General features: G+C 43.2%; 1 protein-coding gene, 1 long non-coding RNA gene, 17 other non-coding genes and 1 pseudogene across 20 annotated transcripts; all 20 read left to right on the plus strand.

The window, feature by feature from the left end:
• The first annotated feature begins 4,622 nt into the window (after positions 1–4,622).
• LOC119307080 lies at positions 4,623–11,969 on the plus strand. 2 transcript variants are annotated; one of them, XR_005149140.1, is made up of 3 exons: positions 4,623–4,707; positions 6,739–6,823; positions 11,544–11,969. It is a non-coding gene; the product is annotated as an uncharacterized LOC119307080 (long non-coding RNA). The 2 variants fall into 2 exon arrangements; XR_005149139.1 differs by lacking the exon at positions 11,544–11,969 and having other exon boundaries at positions 6,739–8,613.
• On the plus strand, positions 5,351–5,448 carry LOC119313414. Its single transcript, XR_005151702.1, has one exon. It is a non-coding gene; the product is annotated as a small nucleolar RNA Z101 (small nucleolar RNA).
• Positions 5,503–5,583, plus strand: LOC119313433 (annotated as a pseudogene).
• On the plus strand, positions 5,687–5,784 carry LOC119313404. The gene has a single exon (XR_005151693.1). It is a non-coding gene; the product is annotated as a small nucleolar RNA Z101 (small nucleolar RNA).
• LOC119313425 lies at positions 5,841–5,926 on the plus strand. The gene has a single exon (XR_005151712.1). It is a non-coding gene; the product is annotated as a small nucleolar RNA Z102/R77 (small nucleolar RNA).
• Positions 6,105–6,198, plus strand: LOC119313417. Its single transcript, XR_005151705.1, has one exon. It is a non-coding gene; the product is annotated as a small nucleolar RNA Z101 (small nucleolar RNA).
• LOC119313422 lies at positions 6,274–6,360 on the plus strand. Its single transcript, XR_005151710.1, has one exon. It is a non-coding gene; the product is annotated as a small nucleolar RNA Z102/R77 (small nucleolar RNA).
• Positions 6,458–6,541, plus strand: LOC119313431. The gene has a single exon (XR_005151718.1). It is a non-coding gene; the product is annotated as a small nucleolar RNA Z102/R77 (small nucleolar RNA).
• On the plus strand, positions 6,730–6,824 carry LOC119313416. Its single transcript, XR_005151704.1, has one exon. It is a non-coding gene; the product is annotated as a small nucleolar RNA Z101 (small nucleolar RNA).
• LOC119313461 lies at positions 6,939–7,024 on the plus strand. The gene has a single exon (XR_005151744.1). It is a non-coding gene; the product is annotated as a small nucleolar RNA snoR8a (small nucleolar RNA).
• On the plus strand, positions 7,318–7,402 carry LOC119313465. Its single transcript, XR_005151748.1, has one exon. It is a non-coding gene; the product is annotated as a small nucleolar RNA snoR8a (small nucleolar RNA).
• LOC119313447 lies at positions 7,740–7,817 on the plus strand. Its single transcript, XR_005151731.1, has one exon. It is a non-coding gene; the product is annotated as a small nucleolar RNA U83 (small nucleolar RNA).
• LOC119313333 lies at positions 7,889–7,982 on the plus strand. Its single transcript, XR_005151669.1, has one exon. It is a non-coding gene; the product is annotated as a small nucleolar RNA snR60/Z15/Z230/Z193/J17 (small nucleolar RNA).
• On the plus strand, positions 8,082–8,177 carry LOC119313391. Its single transcript, XR_005151681.1, has one exon. It is a non-coding gene; the product is annotated as a small nucleolar RNA Z43 (small nucleolar RNA).
• On the plus strand, positions 8,524–8,610 carry LOC119313468. Its single transcript, XR_005151751.1, has one exon. It is a non-coding gene; the product is annotated as a small nucleolar RNA U31b (small nucleolar RNA).
• Positions 8,716–8,819, plus strand: LOC119313434. Its single transcript, XR_005151719.1, has one exon. It is a non-coding gene; the product is annotated as a small nucleolar RNA Z107/R87 (small nucleolar RNA).
• Positions 8,893–8,988, plus strand: LOC119313213. Its single transcript, XR_005151589.1, has one exon. It is a non-coding gene; the product is annotated as a small nucleolar RNA R30/Z108 (small nucleolar RNA).
• LOC119313444 lies at positions 9,221–9,302 on the plus strand. Its single transcript, XR_005151728.1, has one exon. It is a non-coding gene; the product is annotated as a small nucleolar RNA snoR77Y (small nucleolar RNA).
• Positions 9,601–9,721, plus strand: LOC119313154. Its single transcript, XR_005151537.1, has one exon. It is a non-coding gene; the product is annotated as a small nucleolar RNA SNORD14 (small nucleolar RNA).
• A 5,102-nt stretch (positions 11,970–17,071) lies between the features above and the next one.
• On the plus strand, positions 17,072–20,639 carry LOC119307081 ((E)-beta-caryophyllene synthase-like). The gene is made up of 7 exons (XM_037583169.1): positions 17,072–17,247; positions 17,501–17,759; positions 17,860–18,232; positions 18,418–18,636; positions 18,728–18,863; positions 19,305–19,550; positions 20,176–20,639. The coding sequence occupies exons 1-7, from the start codon at positions 17,110–17,112 to the stop codon at positions 20,479–20,481; spliced, it is 1,677 nt and encodes a 558-aa protein (XP_037439066.1). The 5' UTR covers positions 17,072–17,109; the 3' UTR covers positions 20,482–20,639.
• The last annotated feature ends 5,736 nt before the right edge of the window (positions 20,640–26,375 follow it).

Raw genomic sequence — 26,375 nt, forward strand, 5'->3', positions numbered from 1 at the left:
GGGGGGTAAATGCAAGCCACCAACCGTTTATGGCAGGAGTTTTGCCGCCAAAACTGAGTCATCCGACGTGGCAAAGGTCAAATTGCCACGGGTGCAGGTCAGGCCTGCTCCGGCGAGTTTAGGACCGGCGGTTGCACACTTTAGAAAGAAGTAGGACTCAGATATGTGTTTTCATAGTTTTAGGACTAAAGTGACACGCCTCGAATACTTTTAAGACCAGTGGTGGATTTTACTCGAGAAACCATATGAAGGAGTGGGCGGCCTGTTTTGTGGGGTCGTCTTATCATGTTGGCGATTGATCAAAATCGCGCCTAGTTAGCACCCAGACCGGGTCCGCCAAGAGAAGGGACAAATATTGGCCGGTTTCGTAAGGTACAGTTGGTTGCTGATTTATTTGATCATGTCACGGGTCAGCTGGGATGTGCAATTGGTTCAGGATGTTTTCTTTTGGCTAGATGTGGAGGCGATCCTAAACATGCCATGACCGAGTAGAGTGTGATGACATGTGGGTATGGGCATGGGAGAAGAATCATGTATTCTCAGTAAGATCGGCGTACAAAGAAGTCATGAACACGAGGTATAATGATAATATGGGTGTTGAAGGTTCCGCTGGTAGTGAAACTGTGTGGATAGCTCTTTGTAAACTTTTAATGTCCTACCCAAAATCCGTGTTTTCTGGTGGAGAGTGGTCAAGGGAAACTGCCAAGCCATGGAGAGTTGCACCAGCGCCATATCAAAGATGACACTTTTTGGTCGGCTTTGTGAACATGAGGCGGAGTTCTTTACCACATGATATCCATTCGATGGTTCCGACGGAGAATTCTGCGATTATGGTTACTTTCATGTAGGATATTTGGCACTCGAGGAATAATTACACCCATGGAGAGGTTCAATACCAGCTCCGGCAATCCATGCTTTATGATAGATGAGATTGTTTGGGCGCTAGGGCTTCCTTTGCCTGAAAGAAGTGCTCCACCGGGACAAGAGATCAAGTGGCGTCCACCTGATGAAGGGTGGCTTTGATCACCGAGGAATAGAGACTTTACAAATAAAAGCAGGGGATTGGGATTCCATTGCTGTCATTTTATATGTATATGGTTACAATTATTTACGCTCCCAATGTGCTTATGATGTAGCACCCGGTGGATCTTTAGCTAGCGTGTATCATCTTACGAGAATACAATATGGTATAGATAATCCAGAAGAAGTCTGCATAAAAGTCTTTGCCCAAAAGGATAATCCTAGAATTCCGTCTGTCTTCTGGATTTGGAGAAGTGCCGATTTTCAAGAACGCGAATCTTATGATATGGTGGGAATCTCTTATGATAATCATCCGCGCCTTAAACGTATCCTAATGCCTGAAAGTTGGATAGGCTGGCCCTTACGTAAGGATTATATAACCCCCAATATGTTGCCAGCCAATGTGTAGGTGTTGGGATGGTAGCTCGCGGCCATGGAGGTGTTTTTATGACAGGGAAGGGAGGCTGCTATGACCACATTATTGATCTGTTTGCAGCTAAACTACTAGTAGTAGCCTGTTGAGATGCTTTGCTTCTTGCGTCGTCCAAGTCCATGCAGCACGTGATACCAGAAATGGACCGACAAGATGTCAAGAATTTTTGGGAATCCAACTTGGAGAAGTCTCAAGGATACTACATTTCGTGTGAGATGAAAGAGGTTGTCTCTTATTTCCATGCATTCAAGCTTCTTTTTGCTGGACGACATGGTAATGCGGTTGCTCATAGTATAGCTAAAGTCTAAAAGAAGCTTTAAAGTCTGATGATTAGGTAATGAACTTTGATGTAATACATGGCTTTCTGACACACAATGTGCACTATACTTACATATAAAAAAGCATGAATAGTTATTGCCCATTTCCCCATGAGCATCCAGAAGACATCTTCCTACCCTTGGCGACTTTATTAGGGATGCGTGCTCCTCCATGCCACTCACTACACTCAAGCACTTCCTCGTTCAATTCTTTGCTTAGCTACTCTGTCATTGTTAGGCATGAAAGGCATCGGGAAGTTCCAAACAATGTACTCTGGTAGACTACGGATGTGTCATTTGTTTCACATGCCACTTTGGAGGCCTTGTGATACGATGCATATCTTTGCAGGTAGCCTATACATGAAGCTCTAGTTATGGATTATCACTGGATTAGGGGTTACAAAGAACATCAGTGCCGGCACTCGCATATGCAAGTTGTGATTCTCGTACAACAAGCAAGTTCTAGTCGGCTGCAGCTGATTAAACGAAAATCCAGCTTCTCATAAAAACAAATAAAGGGAATGAAAAACGAGCTATACATCATATTTTAACATGCTTTTCGTATCAACATTTCAATATTTTTGGGGGATTATCTCCTGAGCTATAGTTTCTCTCTAGATGTGACAACTGCAAGTCACCGTCGTGGAATCCATCCCATACCTGACCATACTACACAAAAAATGAAGGGGTGGAGATGCTCAACTGGCTATTAGAGTATTAGGGATACCAACATCTGGGTTCAAGATTTAGGGACGATATTGGAACGTAACACCATGCCACGTGTTTTTGATTGACATGGTCATGTTTTGCTATAAATCTTTTGATGCTTGATGACTTGGACTTATTTTACTCCCTCCATTCCTAAATATAAGTCTTTCTAGAGATTTCACTATGGATTACATACGGAGCAAAATGAGTGAATCTACACTCTAAAATGCATCTATATACATCAGTATGTGGTCCATAGTGAAATCTCTACAAAGACTTATACTCCCTCCGTTCCAGAATATAAGGTGTATCGGTTTTCGTGCAAGTCAACCATGTGAATGTTTGACCAAGATTATAGAATAAAATATCAATATCTGCAATGCCTAGTAGATAAAATATGAAACTAGTTCTCATGATGGATGAAATGATATAAATTTCATATTGTGAATGTTGATATATTTTTCTAAAAACTCGGTCAAACTTGCACTCATTTGACTTAAAAAAACAAATGCACCTTATATAAAAGAACGGAGGGAGTATTAAGGAACAGAGGGAGTAGTTTAGTAAAATGGATGTGTGCGTCATATGATATAAAAGCCGGGGTCATCCCCTTTTTGAAAAATACCACGTGTATTAATTTTTATTTTAGATAGTAGTAACTACAACAATAATGGATGGTCAAAATGATGAATCGTCGTCAAGAATCACACATTACTTTTCTGGTCTAACACCATGAATGAATTTAGCAGCAAGGACAAACCGACAAACACGTAAACGTTTCAAAAGCTATGATAAGCTAAGTACCAAAGTATTGAACTATTTGTTATGTGTCCAATTCACCCATCTTATGTCCAGCATATTCCTTGTCTACCTTATTTATTGCTTAATGTTAGTTCGGAGTTGAATATCATTTAAACAACCATAACATTATGAGTCTATATATGCCCCTGCCTGCAACACCATATTTTTTTTCTCATATCACACCATGTGACTGCTTTTGTGCTACTCTATCACCTGTAGGCATGCGAGGCATCGGGACGATCACAAGAACATTCATATGTCATCCACGGGACATCACCAAGAGCAGACCTAATTCATATTGATATTGACCATACACCAAAGCAAGGTGCTTTGCAAACATGATTGAAAGGATGACTTAATTCCCCGCTTCAGAGTGTGAGGATTGTATGCTTGAGTTCACGTTCCACCATGGTGACCCGTTGAAGGAGAGAATCACATCAAAGGGGCGTTGATTTGTGATTATCACCACCTCATCCTCCATGCGGTGTGTAGCAACGTACAAGATGCTAGTAGGGGGCTCGAGAATCTTGCAATTAGCACGAGCCACGATCATCAAGGATCGGGTGGCGGCGGAAGGGTGAGCATCATCCACCATGATAATATATTCGTCTCTCATCCAATAGTAACAACATCGAGGGTCACTGGATGTATTTATCCGGTTTCTGTCAAGCAATTGATACAAGTTTCTAACTTGTTCATGTATGGTGAGACATATTTTTTTTATGAATGCATGGTGAGAGATGCCGAGCCGAGACATTGTTTCGTGATGTGTATCCATCGAGCCATACCAAACCAGGTGTTTGTTTGATAGTTTGTATATGTGAGTTTGATGGTTACCTCCACCGTGAGGGTGGTGAGGATACTACCGGAATCATGAGGTACAAAGAGAAATAATTTTTGTACACGACTCTAACGGAGATTCTAGCACCGGAAAATCATATAGTAAAAATTTCAGAAAAGTTCCTTGAATATTCACACATAAAAATAATCTGTTGCAACAAGAAATATGAGACATACAAACATACCATGTGAGATATTCAAGCATCTTATCCTTTGGTTTTGAGGTTATCAAGTTTTGTTTTTGAGAAAAAAGGCCAATGCATTTTTTCCAGGCATTTTTTCCTAGGCCAGTGCTTATAGCTCCTAATAATAACCATTGTTCAAACAAATTGGGCCCAAAAGGCCAATGCTTATTGTTCCAAATAACCAATGTTCAAACAAATTGGGCCCAAAAGGCCACTGGACAATCCATCCCATGCCCAAGCTCACCAAAGCCCACACCGGGTCTGTAGAATCCAACCCAAACCCTATAATACGCAACAATCCAGCAACTTACTCCTCCACCTCCCCTCGCCCTGCCCCGCCGCCCCTCGCCGCGCCGCCACTTCTCCTCCGGGCGCAACCGCCGTGGCCTCCACGACGAGCTCGGTAACGACCCTTTTCCCCGCCTGCTTTCTCGCCTCAGGACAGCCGCCCCGCCTTGCCTTAGTTCTTCTTGCCTTTCCGCTGTGCGAGTCGTATGCTAGTGTATGCTAGTGGATGCACCGGTTGTTCAGATTGTATAACGGATGGATTGTTGATTTTATCCGTCGCGCATCGCAAAAACTGATTACCGGCGGATCTCATCGCCGCCGCGTATGAGACGATGCCACAGCGACCCTCCCCGCCGTCGCCGTTCTGTATTGGGCTCGCTTCTGCGCTCCAGTAGGCGATGGCGGTGTACATTTGCGCAGTGGTCTCATGATTCTGTAGATTAATATCAGGGATTTGAAAGAACAGCACAGCACTGGCATGTTTAAGTTGCTAGCCTGTTTGTCAGCCCTCTGTTCTGAATTCTGATTAGGCGCTGGTGTTTTGTCAGTATCTCCAGAAATACAGCATGCTTCTCAGATGTGGTACGAACTCGTGTAGTATATGGCAACTATTATGTGGGCTATGTTGATCCTATAATTTTCTGTAGTGTTTATGTTAAAATATATTTCTTGTTTATCCTTCTCTTCTGCTCGCTGTAGTTCCTCTAGAAATTTGTGTTCCATTCTCGTTCTTGCTGCTGTTTCTTGGAGGATCATTGTTGGTGCAGATGATGAGGCACAAGTTTTATGGGTAATTTGCGTCTGAGGCATCTCTGTGATGTCACACCCTTTTCACCTTGGAGATCTGATGCATACTTGATAATATCCTCCTCTTCCTTTGTATCATTTTTTTCTTATCTTTGACGCGTTTGGGTGAGATGAGGATATAATTACATTGTTGATGGATGATATGATGTCCAATGAATCATGTATTAGCTCTATCTGATCATGCCCCATGCTTCTTTTATTAAGAAAGAAAACTTTGCCGGTTTGTTGAGTTTCTCCTTTTATAATTTGCTGGTCCGTTTCTTTTTGCTGTCGAAAAATGAGTGTTGTTGATGCAGATGAGGAGACACGAGTTAATGGGTAATTTGCATCTGAGGCATTTCAGTGATGTCACACTCTTTTTCACCTTGGAGATCTGATGCATCATTTTTTTATTTGTATTTTTATTTCAGAAATCTTTTGTTTTTGCTTCTAATTGGCGAGAGATGAGATGATGAATGAGATTAATTTCCCTATTGGTTTGATTGGCTGACATGATGGCTTAAATACTGAACCGAATCTGATCATCCTGCCTTCTTTGATATGAAGAGAAATGAATTTGTTTGAAGCTTTTCCAGTTTCAAAGATATGGTGGTGTTTGTTGTAGAATTTACCAAAAATGATTTTAGTATAGTTTAAAACACAAACGAGCAAATGTTAGATCAATTCAGATATAAAAACTTTGTTTTCCAAGTGGAATGGTCATAGTCAATGCAGATGAGGATACATGAGTTTATGGGTAATTTGCATCTGAGGCATGTCTCTGATGTCACTCTTTCACCTTGGAGATCTGATGCATCTGCCCTCATTGTTGTATTTTTCTTTGCTGGTACTTTCCTTTAAAAATATATATTTGATTATGTGTTTAGTAGGCCAGAGATGATATGATGAATGAGATTAATTTCCCTATTGGTTTGATTGGCTGATATGATGGCCTAAAATACTGAACCGAGTCTGATCATTCTCTTGCTTCCAAGATTAAGTCTTTGCTTTATCATTGTATCCTTGCTATGTTCCATGCAGACTAATTTAATCTAATTTTTTTCTAATTTAATCAGTGGAGGTGAGATGATGAATGATTAATTTCCCTATTGGTTTGATTGGCCAGCATGATGGCCTATATACTGAACCGAGTCTGATCATAATCCCTGGTTTGATAAGAAAGAGCAGTGCATTTTGTTTTTAGCTTTCTTTTTGTTTTGAAATGCTGTAACTCTGCCTTGTATATTGGTGTAAAAAATAAGTTTGATTGTTTCTTGCTGTCTTCTTTTGATGTTCATTTGAAATGTTCAGTTTTTTCAATTTCTTGCTTCTGTTTTTAGAACGACTATTGTTGATGCAGGTGAGGAGACAAGTCTATGGGTAATTTGCGTCTGAGGCATTTCTATGATGTCACACCCTTTTCACCTTGGAGATCTGATGCATCCGTAATAATGCTCAATCTGTCATTCCAGTTTACTTTCTGCGCTTCTATTTTTTTGTCATTTTTATCTAGTATAATTCATGTCCTTATGGTTCTTCTAGTTTTGAGTTGGAACATTTGGTGGTGCAATGATTATAAAACATTCCTCGTACTGATGGGAGATCCATGTGAACGACTCCTATACACCCATAGAATCTGAGCACCAATCATGCTTCTTCTGGATTCATTGGATCCTTGTTTTTTTGTGTTTTTTTGTCCTGAGGTTTGTTTTACATTTGGATCCGTGTTTATTTGTCTTGAGGTTTGTTTTGCATTTGGATTTGAGGCTAAGTGTTTATCTGAATTTGTTGAACTTTTAGATTTGTCACCTTCAGAGCTAATATTTGATTGACATTAGTTGTCTTGTCCTGCTCCAAGACGCCAAACTCTTGTAAATAATTCAACGGTTTAAATATTGTGCGATTTGTTAAAGATTTATTCTTGGTGTTGTTTGTTCCAATTGTGCAGTGATTATAAAACATTCCTCGTACTGATGGGAGATCCACATGAATGACTCCTATACGCCCATATAATCTGAGCACCAGTTAACCATTTGATCTCAGTCAATCTGTTTTTTCTGATTCCATTTTGTTTTGAGGACGGTTAAGGTTGATATTTTGTCTTTGTCGTAGCTGGCATCTTCTTGCCTCCCACCATTCTTTCATACCTCTCCAAACTGCTTTCCCCTGTTGAGATTCTTCAGCTGATGATTGGCTTGCTTCTGTAAGTGTATTTGTTTGTTTGTGGCCAGGGATTAAACTAAATTAATAGACAAGCATATGTCCGAATTTTCTTCATGTGGAACGATCTAATCTTCTCTATGAGGCCAATGATCTTGCTCCTATCTGCAATTATAGTTGATGTGTTTTATGGTTTCATGGTGCTGATGATGATTAGTGTGAACCTTTCTCAATGAAATCACTAATGATTACATAACCTACTGCCTTCCTTCTGAGGCATCATGATTCCTGGTACCCTGTTTCTGTTTTCTTTGTCTTTTTGTTTTTATGCCTCTTGAATTGGTGTTTGCCCAGGTCGAGTGATGATTACAAGTGCATAGTTCATATGATCAAATCATGATTACATGAACAAAAATAGTCTTTCGCTCCTATCTGATGACCTTTCAACCTAAACCTTTTACACGAGAATCAAATAGTTTAGTTCATCTAACCTAACGCTTTTCATTTGAAATTCAGACAATTTAGTTTCTATGATTCCTTAGAGGACGGTGAAGATTGATATTTGGTCTCGTTCGTCGTAACTGGCATTTATTTGCCTTGCCGACCATCCTGCTATATCACCACCCATATTCTGAGTCCTCTTATTACATTATATCTGGGCTTGACATGTTAATTCTTTTTTATTATTTGGCCATTGATTAAACTAAATTAATAGAATGATTTCCATTTGGCTAATCAATGTGCTGAATTTTTTATTTGCTTGGATGTGAGCAGTGATGAGACAATTCAATAAATATGATCTTCCAGGTGTGATTGTCAATCGCTACGTTCTTACTGAGCTCCTATCCCGTTGCTTTTGGGATTTACTTCTATTGTTGTTGGCGATCTGTTAACTGATATTGTAAATTTAGTTTGATTGCAAGAATAAAGTTTTATTGTGTACAATAGATACATTGCTGGTTGCAAAGATTTTCCAAACCAGCTTGAGGATGATGATTTCATATTTGTCGCCCCAGTCTTAGGGTCTGCATTGTTGGATCTGTGCTGATTGACATACTTCTGAATCTGACTCGGTAGATGATGATTCAATATTTTGCTGCACCCTTATCCCTCCCAAATTTGTTTCAGTCATGTCTTGCTTCTGTTTTGTTTACATACTTGGTTCTTTTCCTTGGGCGATGGCAGTGACGATTTGCAAATATTCAAGCTCAACAGACCAAATCACAGGTTTTCTCTCATGAGTTGATTTGTATGCCGATTATCCCGCTGAACCGAGCCATCCGGTACCCAATTTTTTAATCTGCCGTTCATTGTTCTTTTCGTTGTCCTTTTGTGTTTGATTTTGTTTGCTGTTTGTAGTTGCGATGAGGATAACAAGCTCCCTCTTCCGAAAGCATTGACGACATCGTTGGCAGAATCGAACCAATTAAATATTGCCACCACTGAGCAACTTGATCTTAATCTCTTTTCGCTTTCATTGATCGTTTGATTCTTCTTACCTTCCAGTCTAGGGACCGAGGGTGGCTTAAGCTGTCCATATGATGTCATCTTTGCATCTGAATCCACCAGTGATAATTTTGCTGATGTTGATTTGGTCAGTATCAGTGGATTCCTGTGAATGAGAAGGCATTTATATTCTTATGATAGACCTTGTTTTCCAAATTAGATCTAGAATGCAATTGAATCCTGTGATGATTAGCTTTTATGTTGGAATTACTGTCAGATTCCAAATGACGATATATTTGCGGCTTTCTGAGGTTTAATACTGCTTGGGTCTTTTACTTTTCATATTTTGTAAGCAACAGCTGCTTCTTCTCTGCAAGTGTCCTCCTCATAACTGCTGTCAATTGGTCCGGCTGGAATCCCCATTTAAGCGCAGTTTGGTTCAGCTGGTGTTAAGCTGGTTTCTTTCTCTTTAATCTCGATTACTCTGTTTTTTCTGCAAGTATCTAATTGTCTGTATGTAAATGGGCCTGCGGCCATGTCTCTGTTAGCTATGAACATTTGTCATGTCTTCTGTGTTCCTGTGATCAATTTGATCCAATCAACTGGGGAAATTGCATGGCAGTGATGATAGATTTAAGGCTTGTTTCTCAAAACATTCGCAGTTGCCGCCTAAGAGCTTTCGCCGAGCCAGGCTTGAGAGCTACTGCTGCTAATTCCTTCCTTGGATGTCTGAGCCTTGGTTAACATCCCCATTTTATCTTTTTATTTTAGTTTGTGTCTTAGCTGCTTGTTTAATTGCATTACTTTGTTTCTCAAACATTTCACAGTTGCTGCCTGGGTTTTTGCCCTGTCAGATTTTATCCTCTCGAGCTGAAATCATTCATTCATAATCCTTTTGTGTGTTTCATTTAGAAGTCTTAACATGTGATTTGAAGGTCTTTAGTGATTGAAAAGCAATGGTGGAGCATGGAAGCCCCCTCAACACTGTTGAACAAGCGTTCATTGCTGCCTGAATGTACGAATATGGCGGTTGGTCTACCGCTTGATAACAGGCCGGATAATAGTGTACATGCTTGCTAGAAGCCTTCGATCTGGCGTCGTAGATACTACGGCTTTTGTGTTGCATGGTTTGGTGATGTGCATGCTTTGTATGCTGTTGCTGTTTGATGGTTGGGTGTAGTTTTTTTTGATTATGTCTGAGGTCCTTCGTAGTTTTGGCGAACAAAAGAAAAACGTGTGTATGCTGTTTGGCTCGGCATATTGCTGCTGGAAATCGAGTTTTATCTATCAATGGTATGTTCTATTCTGATGCAAGAAGAAAATAAAAAACTCTGTTTGATGCTTGCTGGGGTAAAACCTGTTTAACCAAGTGAATAAAGAATCTCGTCTTTCTTGTGGTTGTGTTCAAATTTAATACTCCCTTCGTCCCATGATACAAGATTGATTTTCAAGCTATGTTAGCTTGATAAATGATCTTATATTGTGGGATGGAGGAGCAGATTGTATTCCAATGAAAGCCTGTTACTCGATCCTATTTGTGGAATTTGTTCTCGTGGTTGGCTTACATTTTCTAGATAACCAGGAGGGAAATGCTTGTTTTTCCAGCGGCCAAAAAAGCTTCAGTAGAAAATCGCACCTCACAATATGTTGTCCACACAACTTTCTCGTCCTAAATATGCTGCTATATACTCCCTCCGTTCGGAATTTCTAGATGTATTTTAGTTCTAAATACATCCATTTCCGAGACAAGTAATTCCGAACGGAGGGAGTACTGTATTGCGTCTTCTTTTTACTTATGGATCGGCTTGGACAGGTTAAGATCACACCTACAACCTCCGTTTGTTAGTAAGTTTGAATGCTTTGGTTCAAATGGAGGTAGTATGTGATTGATGTTATGTTGCAGGTGTTACATGCCAACTCCGGCAGGTAGGGGACGGTGGTTTGTGAGAGCGAAGGGAGGAAACTTGATGTCGTCTGGTGGCACGGGTGAGATGTGCGGATGGCGCTGGGATCCCTTTGGCTCCTTCCCTTTGGCTCGGTCTCGGGCGAGGCAAAGGGAAGGAGGTCGCTCGTGGTGGCGAGAATGTGAGGGGAGGAGAGAAGGGGTGGGGGTGCCAGCCGTGGGGCAGGACGCGAGTGGTGGTGGCAATTGTGGGGGAGGTTGCCGGTGAGTGGTGACGACCGTAGACGAGGGAGAGGGAGAGGAATGGGGTCGAGTGATCCCTTTCTCATTTTTCCTCTACACCTTCATGGCTATGGAAGATGACGTGCACCAACCAACCAGAACTCAGCCAAACGAACCAATCGCAAATCGAGTAGAGCAACTATTCCTAAGCCGATGTGGCATACACGAGCGCTCGACCTGCGTTTCCACCTTATTGAGTTAAATAATTATGTAGCCTGAATTATAGCAATTCCGAGTTCGCCGTTGCTCATTTCAGCCTCCATATTTTTTCGCCATCGTGCCCATAACGATTTTGGCGGTCCAAAATTTGCAGCATCTTCTTTAGTTGAGCCGGGCTATATACTACTTGGACTGAATATGTTGTTTCTTTACAGAAACTTGGATTGCTACCCAACCCGCCATTCTGGAGCTACCGCGTGCGCCAACCCTGTTGGGCCGCACGATTCCTTTACTGTCACTCAATTTTCACCGCTGGTGCTGGGTCACCTGTCAATTCCTTTTTACAATTGCAACTGCTTCAGGAGTGGATGACAGGTGGGGCTCGTTAGCCGCACGGTCGAGAGAAGTAGGTGGTTTCCTTTCGAGTTTGCGTACGTGAAAGTTCTACTGCAGCGGGGTCAAACGCGAAACCCTACAACCAATCCCCACGCTCCTTGAGCCCTTCCTCCCCCACTGAAATAGATATATATGTCCCAATGTCTTGTGACATGTTCCTGCTAGAAAATTATGTGGGTCTGTGATGTGAAAACTTGGAAAGGGGATTGATTTGTCTCCCTTATGATAATTGAGAAATTCCAACACTGATTTGTCTCATGTCATCTACGATATTTAGGAATCTATATAGATTGTTTCTCAGCCTGCTGTATGCTTTATCGAGTTGTTTGTATGCTATGTTTGCCTCATTTGTATAATCTCACTTACTCATCTATAACAATTAGAGAGAGACACTGCTTTGTTTACGAGTTAACTAATATATAGGAAAATTGGGGTTAGTTGTTTTTACTAATGGCCCCATGCCATTCGATTTAGCTGTTTCTTCTCTGCTCAGTGTGTGTATGCTTCCTAATAAACACCTGACTAATCACTTGGTACATAGTCATACCTATTGATCCCCTATTTTCTTGGTGCCTGAGAAATAGTACAAGCATGTATAACCTACAGTTTAAGAAAGCTCAAACCCTTGCTATTCTCGATTCTTTTATCACCTTTTGACAGCTTTAGGATTAGCTAACTAGCACACAATTATTCAGTTACTATCAACATTGTGTATCTCACCAGAAACTGATAAGACATACACTGCACTTACTTACAATGTCATCTTAACAATACATCTTTAGAATCAGAAAACATTCTACAGAAAATAAACAAGTAATATTGGGGGCTGGACGATGATATGGAAGGCATTTCTGCTTTAGGCAATGACAACCACTATAAAGAGCTGCTTAGACGACAAAGTCATTTTCCATACCGATGGCACATGCAGCATACCTGATGTTCACCACTTCATACCTACAACTGTCTATATGATGCATCTCTGCCTATGCCTATGTAGTTTGCTTGCTATAAGCTATCGTAAACTTTTTAGAACGCTATGTATCAACAGTGTACCTAAGTACCTATTTCCTTATGCTCTAATCGGTGTTTAAATATTCTTATATGTGCATGGTTTGCTCTCGCCTTTTGCGCCATTGGCGCAACGGGTCATCTAGTATGTGCTAAAAGCCTTTTGACCAGTGTGGATATTGAGTCAATGGGTTCAACCATATTTTCTGCAGGGTTTAGGAAGCTGATTTCTGCACCCAGTGCGTATATGCTAGTTTCGCCCTGCCCTGCTAGTGTTCACTAGACGTTATGTGAGCGTGTACTATAAGATGATGGCGTCCGTGTGTATAGATCTATGCTGTACTTCATTTCGATAGAAAATACTACGTATCTGCTTTTCACATGATTTTAGGGTCTGTTTTGGGCACATCTAGATGTGCCTTTGTTATAGCATCTATAGCCAGGCTCCCCCTCCCTATATGTTCGGGCAGACGGCCAAGTCACTGACCGGTCAAAAAAAGCCGACCCAGACGCACCCCTCATTCTGGCCGCGGGCGTCCGGGCTGATTGGCACTTCTCAAACCCAACACAAATCTGGGGCGGGTTTGGGGAGGCACGACGCTCGGATGCGTCCGTCACGTCGGCCTAGCCCACGCCGGCCCACCCAGTCTCCACATATATCCCACATCCGAGAGAACCCTAGACCGAAGTCAATACACTCCTCTCTCTCTCTCTCTCTCTCTCTCTCTCCGCGCCATCTGTTTCTGATCTATGGCGAGCGACGGCAGCAACGCCGCCTCTTGTGGCAGATCTTGCGGCTCGGACGTCAGGGGAGCCTGCTGCGTGATGTGGAGCCGAACATCCTGGAGGACATCACACTCCGCATCGTCCTGCGGTGGTCGCGGCTGGACTGTGGCGGCAACGGAAGATCTGGTTCCATGTCATCCCGCATTGCCCGGCAACGCATTGTTGGCAACGTCACTGGACCCTCCCGTCCTTCGCGCAGCTCTGCCTGTTCCACGCCAGTCCAGATATGGCACCTACCACGCCCCTCTCCGCCTGCTCAACCTACTCAGGATGGCGTACACGGGAACCATTCGGTCCTCGTGCTCACGCCGGCGCTGGCGTGGACTAGGGCGCCTGAATCTGAGGCACGGGCAGCACGCCACGAGCGGCAGCGGCTGAGAGAGCGGGTGGAGGCAGGGAAGGCATGCACCAGCCACACGTTGGTGCGTCCAGAGGACCATCTCCTCGCGACGGTCCTCCGGCACTCCGTCATGACGACGACCGACGCGCTGGCTCTGCTACAAGAATGTCAAAGTGCTTCGGCTCGCCATCGAGCAGTCAAAGAGTCAGAGGTTGAGGCTATGACTGAGGCGGCTGCCAAGGAGAAGGTGGCCTGGATGGCGAAGGCGCAGGAGCGCATGGTCCAAAGGACGACTAACATAATTTCTGCCTCAATGTTATCCATGTTTTTTCCGTTTTTTGTATGAATTTGCACTGTTCGGCGGTGAATTTTGATCATTTTGTGTCGGATGACTGTCCGCTAAGCTAGTATGTGAAATTATGTCCGTTAAGAGTGTTCATCGTGTTCATGTACATACTTGCTATTTTACGTGCTGCATGGATTTGGGGGTTTGGATATGAGGGCGGCGACAGTGGAATCAACAAAATGAGGGGTGACCGGTCAGTGCCCACAGACGCAACCGGGCACATCCACAAACGTTTGAGGGGCTGTATTAAATAATTCCAGATGTGGATGCTCTTATTACACATCTAAATGACTTAATGAAACATAAAAAAAGGAAAGAAAAAGAAAAAGAGAATACCCGCATGAATCTCCACCCAGAATCAATGACATATATAGAACTTAGATGTGCAATACTTAGAGCATATCTAAATACATTTAGCAAAACCAATTTTATAAATAAATCTGAGGCATGTGCTTCCATTTTCTAGACATTCAGTTTTGGCCAAAGTGAAAATTTTCGTTTGATGTCGACTTCTGTTGTTGCTACAGAGCCGGACCTATGCTATATGGCTACCCGTAGACATGTTTGCCCGCGCGCTGCCACTTAACTGTTAAAGGACGTCTACGACGACAAAATTGATAGATGCTAGCTTGCCATTGTCGAGTGAAAAATGTGTTTCCCGCGGCCAAAAATGTGTTTCCTGCTGCAAAACATGTGCTTCGCTTGCTGTCCACACTTTCCCTTTGTCCTTCACAGCGTACCTAGCTACGAGTCCATCCATAGAACATTTGGCCCACGTCTTCTACATTATTTTCAAAGGACGTACGGGCAAAAGCAATTATCAGCCACACAATTGGATGATATTTCCCGTCCTCCATATACTGCCATTTTTGTAGTTTAATTTTTTGCTCAATGGATAGCTATTTTACAATCATGTTAAATAGTATCACTGTCACAGCTGCTTTATTGGTGACCACGACATACATCACTGTTGGCTGCAGCTCTTCAGCGTACAAATGAAGCTTGCAGCCGGTGTTAAGAGAGTTGACTGAATTCTTCTGAAATCAAGTCAACAAGGACTGGAACCTTAGACCAGATAAAATCTTATCAAGTGCTTAAACAATGTTGTATACAAGTGATTGGACAGTTAATATACTAAAAATATTTAACACACGGTCACCTTGATTACTTTCATTGTGATCAACTAATTTACGAATGTGTCCAACTCCAAGTTCTAACCCAACTATAAATACAAGTCTACCTGTAATAAAACTCGTACGCATATTTTTCGTTAAAATTCCAACAAACTCCACGTTAACGAATATGCCATCTTAAAGCTATCATGCGTGAACCTTAGCGTACTTGAGGCTTAGTTACTTTACCATGAACCCCATAGGACCTTTCTTGACTTCAAATGACTCCACCTGTAATTATAATGCTCCCATGAAAATTAAGTTCTTTCCCATTCAACATCATCCAACTCTGATTATAAAATCACTATCGCCACTGTAGCCTCTTCCTTAATCTACATGAAAGTAAACAACTCATGTAAGGTGCTACATATATTAGTTACTTGAACTCACCATCCTAGCCCATGTTGAGTGTCTGTGTGGAACTTGAAGATTTTTTTTCGTCATAGTTCTATTCACACAGCATGCAAGTGCCATACATGGAAATAGATTTCTTAGAATTTTCAAACCACATATATTTCCATATAAGGCTAGTCATAGTGGGGTGTAACGTTCATAGTGAGTAGTAACATATTTGTAGTATCATGCAAACCTTCATTTATTAAGATGTAGATTCATATTTCTTTGGGGTTCGTTATGTTAAGGTAGCGTACTATGTTACCACAAGCACCTCTCTACTCATTAAGTACTTGTCACATAAGCAAAAGTGCCTTTGGATGTGCTATGACTACCCATAAACCAAGTAAGGAAGAGGCTAGGTTGCATGCAGTGCATATAATGCGTTCTGGGCTGTGGGCCAACAGTTGATTATCCAATAGAAGTCTTCTTGAAATATACTACATTGGTGTGGATGGGAAAGACACAGATTAAATCACAAAAGAAACAAAAAAGTTATGTGCGTAGTAAAAAAGAAATGAGGGAGTACCCCACCAGCCAGTTCTCTTTGGTTTGCACACACGTGTGTGTACATGTTTATGTCGTACACAATGTAATCTCAACCACATGGTTTATTGTATTAGAGATCCAACGGACATGCAATTTTGGAACATGGTTCCACACACACCCATTATGACTAGTAAAATAAGAAAAATGCTATAAAAAACAAAAAAAGAATTGATTTTTTTTTCTGTTTAAAGTAATTTCGAGGTTCGATTTTGTTTCTTCGTTAAGAATATCATGGCTACATGTCATTTGTTCTTGAAACTTCACAAGTTCACATGTGAATAGACACTCGATCAAGTTTGGTAACCTTAAATTTTGTAATTGTTTGATTTTTTGCTATTTTTTATGTTATTGGGTGCGTGAAACCATGTCCACCATTGTGTTTTCAAGATCCAACCATCTAAAAAATTTAGATGATGTGACTTAACATGGTGTCTCTCTGAGTGCCTCAAGTTTCTATATATAGAATCTTTTTAGATGGCCCTGCCAAAAGGGAACAACGTACTATGAAAGAGACGCATGTCTTAGAATTTTCAAACCTGCACATAATTTCTCGAATAAAAAACTTTAATTAATGGGCACATTTGTGCCACAATACTGAAAGTGACAGTTACAATATCACGTGAATTTTGCATTCAGTGTTCCTGTGTGTCTCCAGTTTTATACACGTGTACCATTCAGGGGCCTCTCCTGTTCTAATTCTTCTATAAAGCCAACCAGTTCACAAGGCATGCATCACCAACCTTAACATTATCAGAGAGAAGTGATCAGCTGAGCTCGAACATTCTCTGGTAATGGCAGACTCAGTGGAGACTCACCGTCGCCCACACCCGCAGCCTGCGATGAACGACAACCAGCGCAGCCACCGGTTTCACCACCCCACCGTCTGGGGGGACTTCTTCCTTGGTTTCAAGCCATTCTCTCCGACGCAGGTGAACTAAATTTAATTAGCACACACCAGTGTTGTACCTTGTTGGAGCTAGGTTGGATGAACTAGTAGTACTTCCGTTGCACAACTCTTTATAGATGTCGTTTTACAATATGTAGAAGTTAACTTAAGGTTTAGCGGATAATATAACGCACATCATGAAGTATGTTTTTGTTGAAACATATTTTCATGCAAAATGGACTGTCGAAGTATAACCTCGGACACAAAGTGAGTACTAATGTTACATGCTCTTGCAGTGTCTTTCCATGAAAAACAAGGCTGATGTAATGAAAGAAGAGCTAAGGGCGACAATAGTAGATTCGGGTTCTGTTGATCTGCCTCGGAAGCTTGAACTTGTTGATACTTTACAGCGGCTTGGTTTGGACTACCACTATGGGAAGGAGATCAATGATTTGTTGTGTGGGATTCATGATGCCGGCGATGAAGCCCGCGATCTTCACACGGCGGCCCTTCGATTTTATTTGCTCAGGAAACATGGATTGAATGTTTCACCAGGTATAACGAACATAATTAGAATCTCAAAGACGTGGGTAGGTGAGATTTTCTAAAAACATTTGTCCTAATAGAATATGCACTATACATGACAATGCCGCAGATGTATTCCAAAAGTTCATAGATGACGAAGGAAAGATTACCTGCAATGACACAAGAAGCCTCTTGTGCATGTACAACGCTGCCCATGTTCGGACACATGGTGAAGAAACACTCAGCAGCGCAATGGCTTACATAAAAGGCCATCTCCAGCGTGCCGTGGAGCAACAAACAATTCCACCATCAATATTGCTCGATCAGGTGCGGCGCACTGTGGAAACGCCTCTTTTCAGGAGGCCTCGAAGAGTTGAAGCGCGGCACTTCATCTCAGTTTATGAGAGAATGAGTACAAGGAATGATGCCATTTTGGAGCTTGCAAAGCTGAATTTCAGTATTCTGCAAGCTCTCTACTGTGAGGAGCTGAGGACTCTTACTCTGTAAGTGACTTTCTATGATGAAATCTGCTAGTATATGGGCAAAATTTCACCTTTTATCCGTCGGTGCAATTTATATTCCGCCGCTAAAATCTAATATCAGACACAACCCTATGCCCCTTAACTCTTGAATTGGTCTTCATATCCTCGTCGTACCATTACAATCTGAGTTCATGGTTTATTTGTAGGTGGTGGAAAGAACTGCAACTCCAAGACCATTTGAGCTTCGCACGAGACAGGATGGTGGAGATGCACTTTTGGATGCTAGGAGTTTTATTTGAGCCACAATATTCATACGGACGAATAGTGCTCACAAAGTTCTTTACATTTATATCGATATTCGATGACATTTACGACAGCTACAGCACCTTAGAAGAAAGCAGGCTCCTCACCATGGCGATGGAAAGGTCTCTATATATCTATGTGGGCTTGGGTGGTTTTAACAACCCATTAATGTGTTGCTTGATACTAATTCTAGAAAAACTCTATTGTTTTTAGGTGGGATGAACAAGCCGCTGAACACCTCCCAGGTTACATGAAGTTCTTCTATAGCAAAGTACTTGCTACGATGAAGGTCATTGAAAAAGATTTGGATAGTCAAGGAAACAAGCATGCAGACTATGTAAAAAAGCTAGTAAGTTGATGTCTCATGAACATGCTTAATTCAAGAAAAATAAACCGATAAATACTCGCATAGGATCATTATGTATGGACACAACTAGCACTATGGTGCGAAGCCTCTGAATCACATGCAGGAATTGATGCAGAGCCCCTTGAGGCGTGCACAAGTAGATAAAAGTGATGAAATCATCAAGACTCTTTGTAAATTTGAAATATTTTAACTCATAAAGAGTGTACTCAATATATGGCTCATCTTAACTGTTGGTTTTGTTTCACGAAACTTAAAAAACTGAGATTATGATATTTGTCATATTAAAAGTTAACACCTATACTTATGAAGCTTCTGTTTCGTTTATGTTCGCTCGTTAAAAAATCTGCTATGTGAAAGAAATATGTGTATATATAGACAATCAACTTCCCAGTGAAAAATAAATATATCATTGAACTTATGCAGCTAATCGATGCTACGAAATGCTACTACAATGAGGCAAAATGGCGTGAGGAAAGCGACACACCTGTTACTGTGGAGGAGCACCTGCGATTCTCAGTGCCTAGCAGTTGCTGCATGCATGTTGCATGCCTTGCCTTCGTTGTCATAGGAGCGAGCGGAGACGCCATTGAGTGGGGCATGACCTATCCCAAAATCATGCGAGCTTCTTGTGTCATCGGCCGTGTCATCAACGATGTGGCTTCCCACGAGGTTACACACTCATAGCTGAAAATATATGCCATGTTTTATTCTATTTGCAGTTTTCGGTTCATGGATAAGTTTCAGATCCTTTTAGTTTTGTAGCTTGTCGCTTCTGTTTGGCGGTGAATATTATGCAAAATCATAATAAATCCTATTTGTGTGGATCATGATGTCTATGCCAATTAAAAGCCAATTAAGTAAACTGATGTAATCCTTCCATTCTGAAATACCCTTTTTGTAAATAATACATGACGTTTTAGAGACTTGTGTATTTGAGACTCTAAAAATGAATATACATATGTTGTTGTAAATTATAAACTTACTGAACTTCAAAAAGTTTTACATGGTAAATCCAGCAATATTATTGTAGTTAAAAAAAATCAAATAAGACAGTCCCCTGAGAGAAGTTTGGGAAGATATTTTCTAGAAGACCATCTATTTTGGAATGGGGATAATAGTTAACTGGTCATACAAACCACTTGCCATACAATATAGGTAAACTAATAGAAAAGTTATTTAACTAGAAAAGGAGACCCTGGTAACTGCATCAATTGATGCATTGCTGCACGTAGCCATATTAATAGAACGCGTGATAACTTTGTTAACATAACCCTCTTTTTCCCTCATAAATCAGCGAGAACAAGAACAGTCCTCTAGCGAGAGATCTGTGATGTCAACGGTGGAAGCATGCATGGAGGAGAACAACTACACTGCAAAGGAAGATGCATACAAAAAGCTCAGGGAGCTCATAGAGGAGTCATGGATGGACATCAGTGAGGAGCTCCTCAAGCCAGCTGCCGTGTGGCCGGCAGCGCCCCTCCTCCAGGCAGTGGTGAATTCGACACGGATGTTGGACTTCTTGTACAAGGATCAAGACGCGTACACCGATCCACGAGCTCTCAAAGTGGTAGTAGATTCTATATATGTAAATCCTATATAGATAAAAGTATTCAAATTTTTATATGCAAATAATCATGCTATGAGAAACCATGTAACTCACCATTCATGTATCATGCAATGTATCTAAGAGAAAACTATGACAAAAAATGTACTATGCGCAAGCCGAATGATAATCAAGTCTTTCAATCAGCTGGTTTAGCAAGTAGTATCTAGACTAAACATGCATCACACCTTCCACTACTTTACATTTGGATCTGGAGAAGTTGGTGCCTGGCAGCTAGCACCATATATAGGACTATAGGAGCTGCTCTCCTAGCCTCATCGAGCCAGTCGGTGCCTTCCAAGCAAGGGATGGGAAGTAGAGATTGTGCATTGTACTAGGAGCACCGTTTGTAGCGCCTTAGTGTTGAACATTTCCTGAGCCAGTTGGCCAATTATCGGTGCTTTACCTTTTATGGAGTCAGGACATACTCTTCGACACGTATGTTATCAAATGGTTATCCCTAGGTGTTACTTGGTTGACCGGGAAAAAGAAAACCAATCACCTCCTCTACTGTTGGATTCATTTAAGTGCTAGATATGGGATCTCAACGAGAAGTGTCGTAGGGCGTCAAATGTGCCCATGCAACAAATCATTCTATGCCACAATAAATCCTTATTGTTGCAAGTGTTGAAAAATGTGTCACAACACCAGCAACATGAATAATTTATGTGTGCAACATATGACCAACACTGGCAAAGACAAAGAAATGCATTTGCAGCAAGTGAAAAATACTCTGGAAGCATATATAAAAACCCAAATATTTGTGACATGTGTGCAACATTGTCAGATACTCATGTCTAAACAACAAACACTGTACACACTTCAACACGTTGGAACATCATATAGAACATCGAGAAATCTTGATTTCTATGACCTCTCATTATCAACAATGGAGGCACCACCCTTTGCCAATTTGGGCTGGTCGGCCATGAATTCAGCTCGCCGGAGCTCGGTTGAGCCAGATCCGATGACCCTAGAACTATTGTTACTTGATGTTCCAACGCCTTTCAGAGCTCATTGGCATGCACTTGAGATCCGCTATGAGGTATTCATCAATTCATGGTATCAGGATATGCGCAAAAAAAAAAACAATTCATGGTATCAGGTTGAGGGAAGAGACGTTGGGGAAGGAGACTGTTGTGGTGGAGATGCTTTCAAGGATGAGGAGTTGGCCAAATATATTATGCGATTGGGTTCCTTCTTCCATGGTGGCCATCCACATATGCATCTCTTCTCCTCGTAGACTTTTCGCAGATGACACTAATCATGGGCATGGGGATGCACATGCTGTTCAATTGACCCTTAAAAGTAACATGTACCTTGTTTGAGTCACCTTCACACAATACTAATTTTTTTTTATCCACCGATGGTAGGACTTTTGCCTCTGTCCACCAACATACTTGTCAGCTTTATCACTATTGGCCAAGAGATGCGAGGTAGCAAGATGCTGCAATCCAGCCAACCACTTCCCACAAGATGTTTCTAACGTGGCATTTTTGAACTCTTTAATACGTTCCACATTTTTTTTGTGGCAACACAAGCTATTTCTTTTCAGTCCACAGCGAAACTAGCGGCTGCGATGAAACATCTAAGATTTATTTAAATTGTTTGTATATGCTAAATTTAATTGGTCTACAATGAATGATTTTGATATTTTTCGAAAAGGGGCGCTTTATTACTTAAAAGGTTTAAGTAACACCCGGCCTCTGCATAACTGAGATGCACACAGCCAACAATATCCTCACAACAAGCGAAAAATAAAAATAAAAAAGGAAGGCGAAATACAAAGAAAGTATATTTGTATAGCGCCTAAACCGTCGGTGGCCCAATCCTAAGATCATGCTGCCACCCATGTTGGATAAAAGTATCCCTCGCCGTAACCTCCAATCGTGTACACACCTCCGTAAACAGGTCTCGATTCTCCACTCGTTGTAGAGAGGACCATAAACGAAGCGTCCCAGTACATCTGTAGATAACCTGCATAAGCGAAGTACTTTTATCGTTAAAAATCTTATCATTTCTACATAGCCAAAGCGACCAAATCACGGCAAGCGCTCCCACCCTAAGTAGACTTCTGAACTTGTGATCAATCCCATGTAACCAATTGCCAAATATATTAGCAACACTACAAGGAGGGTACACTTTATTCTAGATGTTAAAAACATATTAAAAATATGAATAATTTATATTGATTTTTTTGCAAGATAAATACTAGACTATTATTCTTGCAAAGCTTAATCCATGCACTTATACATGTGACAGTGATCAAAGTTAAACATTGACACAGAGGTGAGTCCAGCCTTTGAATATCCATTTAGTCTGATCAAAGTGCATACGGCTACCCCTTTATTTAGTGAAAGAATTATTGCATTCGAATTGTGTTTCACACACCAATTTTCACGTCCAAACAATCAGGTTCATTTATGCCTGACCAGTCAATAGATACCTACTGCTAAGGACCACTAGCACAATGATGGTAGTGTGTCATCCCGCAAAAAAAAGAAGATATGATGGTAGTGTGTCGTAGTCGGCGTTAGAGAAAATATGCATCTGCTGCTCACACCGGTTTTAGCAATTCATTTTAAGCACATACTTTCGTTTTCTAGGCAATCAATTCTGCCCAAAGGGAATGCATTCGCTTGGTGTGGACTTTCCGTTGTCGGTAGAGAACCATCCATGTGAGGCTACCTGAAGAATCTTTTGTGCGCCCACTATGAAATCGATGGGTGCAGCTCAGCTACTAAGTTCATGAAAAATATGTTTTATGTGGCCAACACTTTCTGAAAACAAAACCTAGCTATCTGTTGGCCAAACAAGTTGACGAATGGATAGCTATACATTTGTTAGTTAGGACCGACACTGCCACTGTTACAATGGCTTTATTGGCGAAGACGACATACCATTACTGTTGGCTGCAGTGTTTGAGCGTGCTAATTATCGATGCTTGTATCTCGTGCTAAAATGCTATCAAGTGAGCTTCCGTATAACCATCTGAAGATTTCTTCGTCATTAATATTAATCAAAAAATTAGTCCAATGGGTTGTTGGGTAGTCTATTAGGGAATACGTGTGAGAAGATCCGGCTAAAAGTCCATAAATCAGCTAGTCCTCTGCTACGGAAAGAGCCAGTCGCAGGGCGTGCGCTGCTGGTGGACGACGGTGTCGAAGACGCCGGGCTGCTCTGAGCCGCGGCTTAGGGCGTGAATGATAGGTGAATAAGCCACGGCGACGAAGCCGGGCACGTCGAGCGCGGGTATGGACGCGCTGGACTTGCTGGGCGCGTCGGGTCCGAGGACTAGGGCATGTGTGTGTGCGTGCATTGGGTGCATGGGCGTGTCCGTGCACCGGGGTAGTGTGTGTGTCTGTTGGCGATCCGTGCGGGGCGATCGGGTCGCCTGGTTGATACTCAGCGCGAGTCGCGGGCGCACGCGTGTGCGTAGCAGGCGCGGCCAGAGCATGCAGGGCGTGGAACAGATCGCGGGCGAGTGGAGGCGTGGGTGCGTGCCCAGTGCGCTGGCTCAGGGATATAAAGCCACGGGGTGATCGTTGTAACAGCTGACACAGTCGAGTTCGTGCTCGAGGCAATAAGGGGGCGTTTGAGCGCCGACAAAACCTCTGTGTCCACCATCTTTTCTGAACTTCTCTGAATCTCTTCTTTCTCCTTTCGCTGTGAGCCACGGCAAGCCAGAGCGAGTTGAGTGAGAGGGAGAGGAGAGCCGCGGCGAGGAGTTGGCGGTCCCAACAATTAGCATCAGAGCCACGTGAAGGAGGGAGCTCGCCGGCGATGTCCATCGTGCCGTATGCCGGCGGATCGGGCAGCACGGTGGCGCATGCAACGCCGGTGCTCACTGGGGAGAACTACATCACCTGGGCCATCAAGGTGGAGGCCGACCTGAACGCCGCCGGGCTGTGGGAGGTGGTGGTGCCACCGGAGGACGCTGCGTCGGCGGTGATCGCCAAGAAAGATAAGCCGGCGCGGGCTTACCTGCTCCGGGCGCTCGCCGACGATTTGCTGCTACAGGTGGCCGCAAAGAAGACCGCGGCGGAGATATGGAGCAGCCTGAAGGCCCGGTTCGTTGGAGCTGATCGCCTGCGGGCGGCGCGGCTGGGCACGTTGCGCGGGGAGTGGGAGCTCCTGCGCATGGCGAGCGATGAGTCGCTGGACGCGTTCGCCGGGAAGATCACTGGCATGGCGGCGCGCTACGACAGGCTGGGAGCGACGCTCGACGACGCGGCGATGGTGAAGAAGCTCCTGGACTGCGTCCCGGATTGTCTGTACGCGGCGGTCGCTGGGATGGAGCAGTTCTGCGACTTGTCGGAGCTGCTCTTCGAGGACGCGCTCGGGCGCCTTAAGGCGTTTGATGAGCGGCTGCGTCGGCGAGGACAGGCAGGCGGCGAGGGCGCGGATGGGCAGCTGCTGTACACCGCGGCACAGTGGCGTGCGCGCGAGCGGCGTCGGGGCGGCGCACGCGAAGAGGACGACGACGACGGTGCGGCAAGCACGGCATCAGGCGGCGGGGACAATCGTCGCGGCAAGTGCTACAAGTGCGGCGTCAGAGGGCACTTTAAGCGGGAATGCCCCCTGCCGCGGAAGGAGCCAGTCGCAGGGCGTGCGCTGCTGGTGGACGACGGCGTCGAAGACGCCGGGCTGCTCTGAGCCGCGGCTTAGGGCGTGAATGATAGGTGAATAAGCCACGACGACGAAGCCGGGCACGTCGAGCGCGGGTATGGGCGCGCGCTGGATTTGCTGGGCGCGTCGGGTCCGAGGACTAGGGCGTGCGTGTCTGCGTGCGTTGGGTGCATGGGCGTGTCCATGCACCGGGGTAGTGTGTGTGTGTCTGTTGGCAATCCGTGCGGGGCGATCGGGTCGCCTGGTTGATGCTCAGCGCGAGACGCGGGCGCACGCGTGTGCGTAGCGAGCGCGGCCAGAGCATGCAGGGCGTGGAACAGATCGCGGGCGAGTGGAGGCGTGGGTGCGTGCCCAGTGCGCTGGCTCGGGGATATAAAGCCACGGGGTGATCGTTGTAACAGCTGACACAGTCAAGTTCGTGCTCGAGGCAATAAGGGGGCGTTTGAGCGCCGGCAAAACCTCTGTGTCCACCATCTTTTCTGAACTTCTCTGAATCTCTTCTTTCTCCTTGAGCCGCGGCAAGGAGTTGGCGGTTCCAACATACCAGTGTTGGGTTAATCTTGTTGATATATTATTTAGTCATGCATTAGGTGAGTCATGCACGTAAGAGTTTTGTTTATTTCGTGTAGTTGAGTCAGCGAGTGGAAGCTGCGGCAGTGTGCACATGTAGAGATGTGATCACTTGTGTACATGAAAGCTTATGTCTGGTTTAGCTAGAAATTAGCGTATGCAATTAGCTACTTGTGAGGATAAACGGATGAGCATATGTGTGCGCCCAGCGTGTGACTAGCCCTAGGAGTTTGTTAAGATAAGGCACATGCATGCATGCACTTAAGTTAGGACATATACAATGATGCTATCTTAGAAGTGTCACACAGGATAAATGTTGATGTAGAGGAGTGAGAAATCTTAAGAAAAGGCTTACCTTCTTTTATTTAAAAGAATAATCTCTTAGCATAATATGTCTCATCATATTTTTAGGAATTACTAGTTATTGTATATGAAGCTAAGAGATAACCCATTATAGGCTTAAGATAAGACTACCTTGTCAACCACTGTACATGCGCTTAGGGGACTACCTACGTGTAGCTGCATGTATCTTGCCGGGTGAGTGGCAGAGTTGTGTGGCCGCATGGCATAGGAATAGGTCAGGTTGTTAGCTAGTGCGTGTGTGCATGCTAGGCAATGGGTTAGTGGCTGGGTCTGTTGGCTTTGTGAGAAGGCTAAGCCCATGTAATTTCAGTTCATGGTGGTGTGAAGAA

Source organism: Triticum dicoccoides, chromosome 5B (genome assembly GCF_002162155.2).
Source record: "Triticum dicoccoides isolate Atlit2015 ecotype Zavitan chromosome 5B, WEW_v2.0, whole genome shotgun sequence".
NCBI lineage: Eukaryota > Viridiplantae > Streptophyta > Magnoliopsida > Poales > Poaceae > Triticum > Triticum dicoccoides.